General features: G+C 33.4%; 1 protein-coding gene across 1 annotated transcript; it reads left to right on the top strand.

Annotated features, from left to right (window-relative positions):
* The first annotated feature begins 2,420 nt into the window (after window positions 1-2,420).
* On the top strand, window positions 2,421-4,001 carry LOC131079081 (probable inorganic phosphate transporter 1-3). The gene has a single exon (XM_059219351.1). It carries the CDS (start codon window positions 2,421-2,423, stop codon window positions 3,999-4,001), a length of 1,581 nt encoding a protein of 526 aa, XP_059075334.1.
* Window positions 4,002-4,582: the final 581 nt, after the last annotated feature.

The raw sequence follows: 4,582 nt of genomic DNA, 5'->3' as shown, positions 1-4,582 counted from the left end.
TCAAAATGGAGCCATTAGTTTGACCAAGTGAAAGCCTTGATTGTAAGGGTCAAGAAATCTTATGGATGCATTACATTTTATTCACAAGAGTGAATTCAAGTTGGTCACATGGGTTTAAATGGATGATTGTTGACCAAGTTTAGGTTCATGATTCTGAGACCATATTAATGGAAACCAATCCTTGTTTCTTAATTTACCGATTGCTTATAATTTAAGTATTTGGTATTGTGTTTGGACATGGTTTCTTTCAATTCATTCAATTCATGTTACCAATGGCCCATGGACACATTCAAGTAATCAACCCCACCAAACAATATTGTTTGCATAGTTGTTTTCAATGGTGTGATTTAAATATGGTTCGCATGGCATGACACTAATAATAACTATGCCACATGCATTTAATATTGTAGTAACACCAAATTCCCTTTCAATAATTAGAATAATGTATCTAAGATCATCACATTTTCAACCATTTTAAAGCCTTAATGCCCTTTATTAATAAATTTAGCAAATATAAAAGTTTATTTTTTATTATAAATTTTAAAAGAAATATCAATGGACTTTATATTTTTCAATAGTTTGTATTTTATTTTTTACTTTCTACAATTTAGTTTTACTTATCATTTTTTAACATAAAAGAAAGTTATAATTTAAATATTTTTTATATTAATTTTTTTAAAATTTTTTAATATTTTATTTGGAGCAGACTTCGATTTTATATTATATTTTTATTTGTTAATATTGATTTTATCTTTTATTTAATAATAATATTTTTATTATTTTCATCTTTGTTGAGATAAGTAAGCCTATGATTCAAAAGTACATATAGTCAATTTTAACATTTATTTTATATATTTATTTATGCAATACAATTACAATTAAAAGATTAATGGATATAAAAGTATTTTTAAATTTAATTGTATGATAATTTGTAGTATTAATGATTGGATAATATTTAATAATCATCTATAAAATAGAAAACAAAAATTTGATGATAAATTCTTGTTTATTTTTAAAAAATTTCAATTAAAAAAAAATAGAATTCACATTTTACATTTTTAATAAGTTTCATTTAGTTTTAATTTTTTAAGTTCGATTTTACTTGTACCTTTTAATATAAAATTTAAAATTTTAGCTTTAAGATTTTGAATATAGTTTAATTTTATTTATGATATTTTATTTGAATATGGCTCAACTATATAACAAATTTATTTTTAATATTGACTTTATCTTCCAACTAATGTTTATATTGTTTGTATTATATTAATTATATTGTTAGATACATATTTTATTAATATCTCAACTCAAATAAATTAAAACATTGATTTTTTTATTTAATTATTTATTACCTTCAAATTTTTATTATATATTATTATTTTTCAAGTTATTATTTTAATTATATTTGTAACTTTCATAATATGCATAGTCATGACAAGCAATCATGTAATATGCACCCTTTATCTATATCTCCTTCTCCCTCTCCCCATCTCACTCTTTACATATTGAGCTATCTCTCCCTCTATGCCTCTCAGTATCTCTTTTCTCCTCTTCTTCTCTCACTTCCTCTCTATCTATTTGCCTCTCTTTCTCTACCTCTCTCTATTTCTACTCATCTTCCTCCCTCCATCTTTATCTCTACCTCTATCTTCCTCTTTCACCCTCTATCTCTAGACATGTCTCCCTCTCTCTATTTATTCATATCTAGATCCCCCTCTCTCTCTCTTCCCCTCTTCCTTTTCCTAGACCTTTACATCTATATCTATTTTCCTCTCCCTCTTTATCCATTCATATTTCTTCTTTCTATCTCTCTCTCCATCTCCATCTACATTACTCTACCTTCTTCTCTAACTAATGGAGGAACCGGATGCATTTCATCTTTTGTTATATAGAAATCGAATTTAAATTCTTATCATGAAACATGAATTATTAAAAATAAAACAAAAGAAACTAAATATATCAAATTATAAGTAAAAAGCTGTAGAAGTGTAAGAAATTACTGAATACTTGAAAAGTCCAAATGCACAATAAGGATTAAACATATTTGCTCTATGCTATCTATCTACTTTTGTTAATTTAAATCTTAACCATTCCAAAAAGAATTGTCATATTCATGAAATATATCGGTGTGGGAGATGGTAACGATCATCTTTCGTGATTTCCACGCCCTACGCGGCGTTTTATAAGCTTATCTTGTTCGACCTCTTCGTAGAATTTCATTCCAAGCCGAAAATCATCATTGTTATAAACGTCCCAAGAAGTACAATATAAACGTCAAAGGCATTGGCGGAATGGGATAAAATTGTCAGATGTACCTGTGAATGGGGACGGGAGAGGGAGAGATTAAACTAAAGCATTTTACTCACAATATTAAGCAAGACATTTTCCCTTTTCGAATTCAGTGCTATTTGGAGTGACTGGTAATGGCGCTCAAAGTACTGTCTGCACTCGATAGAGCGACAACGCAGCTCTATCATTTCAGCGCAATACTTATCTCAGGCATGGGCTTCTTCACGGACGCCTACGACCTGTTTTGCATCCCGCCCGTTTCCAATTTGCTTGGAAAGATCTATTACAAGAAAGATAATCACGGTATGTTACCCATTCAAGTAAAAGCTTTGGTTAACGGAACAGCTTTATTCGGAGCACTGGCAGGCCAACTGTTCTTCGGATGGCTTGGCGACAGGATGGGGCGAAAGAAGGTCTATGGAATTACTCTCAAGTTGATGGTCATGAGTTCGATTGCTTCGGGCTTTTCCCTCGGCTGCTCTCGCAAGTCTGTATTGACATGCTTATGTTTTTCCAGGTTCTGGCTGGGGTTTGGCATTGGCGGGGACTATCCACTCTCTGCAACAATCATGTCGGAATACGCAAATACTAAGAGCAGAGGAGCTTTTATGGCTGCCGTATTTTCAATGCAGGGTCTTGGAATTATTGCTGGAAGCATAGTTGCTATTATTGTCAGCAAATGTTTTGGAACAGGGTACGCAATTCCATCCGAAAAGCAGCAGGACATGGTGTGGAGGATAATCCTGATGTTTGGAGCAGTTCCTGCAGGCTTAACATATTATTGGCGAATGAAAATTCACGAGACAGCTCGTTACACGGCGCTCGTGGCTAAAAACGCCAGGAAAGCAGCAGCGGATATGTCTAAAGTTCTTCATGTGGATATTGAGGAAGATGAAGACAGTGTTTTAAGTATCGAAAGCCTGGAGGAACAATTTGGGTTGTTTTCCTTGGATTTCGTAAAGCATCATGGGCTACAGCTGCTGGGCACTACATCCACTTGGTTTTTCGTGGACGTTGCATTTTACAGCAGTAGTTTGTTGCAGGTCGACTTATACCGCAATACAGGATTGTTGCAGAAATCGTCTGAATATAAAAATCCGGTGCATGAAGTTTTTCTGAGTGCGAGGGCGCAGGCGTTGGTTGCCTTGTGGGGAACTCTGCCGGGGTATGTATTCACCATTTTTCTAGTAGATCGTATTGGCCGGCGTATAATTCAGCTTGTTGGATTTTTTTTCATGTCAGCGTTTTTATTTGCCCTTGCCTTCGCATACAAACATTGGGTAAATGAATCGAAAGGAGGATTTATTGCGATTTATTCTCTGATATTTTTCTTTACTAACTTTGGTCCCAATACAACGACTTTTATTGTGCCGGCGGAGTTATTTCCTGCTCGACTGCGATCAACCTGCCATGGCATTTCTGCAGCTGCTGGAAAAGCAGGCGCCATAATTGGAGTACTCGGCTTCTTGTATGCATCGGAAACCAATGATAAGAACCAGGATCCATTTGGAGTTGGAGAAAATGACCATCCGAGGGGCATAGGACAGGGAGACGCCTTGATTATTCTTGCAGTAGCAAGCTGCCTCGGTTTTTTGTGCAGCTTTCTGATACCAGAAACAATGGGGAGGTCTTTGGAGGAAAACGAAGTACAGGTATCTCGATCTACAGATGAAGTGGAACTCCAGGCTGACTTTGACAAGCATAACTTAATATAAAAGAGACAGACTAACCATAGCGAGTGTTGTGGTAATGGTTAATGGTTAATCTCTACACAAAATGTAAAAATGCTTTTCAATTTTCAAAATATAAATTTATTTGTCTGATTTTTTGTTGTTTTATAGTAATGGGTATGTAGATCATGAAAATTTAGTTAATGAAAATTTTGCGAAATTTCATTATGTTTTGTGTATTTTAGAAACTGTACGGAGTGTTGTTTTGTGTGAAGATTAGCCGTGCCAATATAAATGTAAGTGTAAATATTGTAAATGCTTTTTATTACAAAACTTATAATGTGTTGGGATGTAAGTATTTATATTTTATTGCATAGATTTATTCTCCACTCTTCCCAATATTTTTGTAATGGCAAATAATATATTTTTTTGGTTAATTAAATAGATAGAATGACCAGCTCCCATTAGATTGGTTTAAAGAAGTTTAATAGAATCCATGAAACGTATAAGAGATCCTAGAGTATAACAGAATACCAGGGACAATAACATTAGTTTTGCCAAGCCAAAAAGATCTAAGCTAACTAAAGTTGAATCTACCATCAAACTAAACCAGCCTAGACATATTC

The sequence above is a fragment of the Cryptomeria japonica genome, chromosome 4 (assembly GCF_030272615.1).
Source record: "Cryptomeria japonica chromosome 4, Sugi_1.0, whole genome shotgun sequence".
NCBI lineage: Eukaryota > Viridiplantae > Streptophyta > Pinopsida > Cupressales > Cupressaceae > Cryptomeria > Cryptomeria japonica.
The sequence above is the reverse complement of the archived record's forward strand: the minus strand, read 5'-3'. Positions and strand labels throughout refer to the sequence as shown.

Bases quoted from the DNA above. Each gene is read 5' to 3' on its own strand.
- LOC131079081 (XM_059219351.1), top strand. From the start codon at position 2,421: ATGGCGCTCAAAGTACTGTCTGCACTCGATAGAGCGACAACGCAGCTC.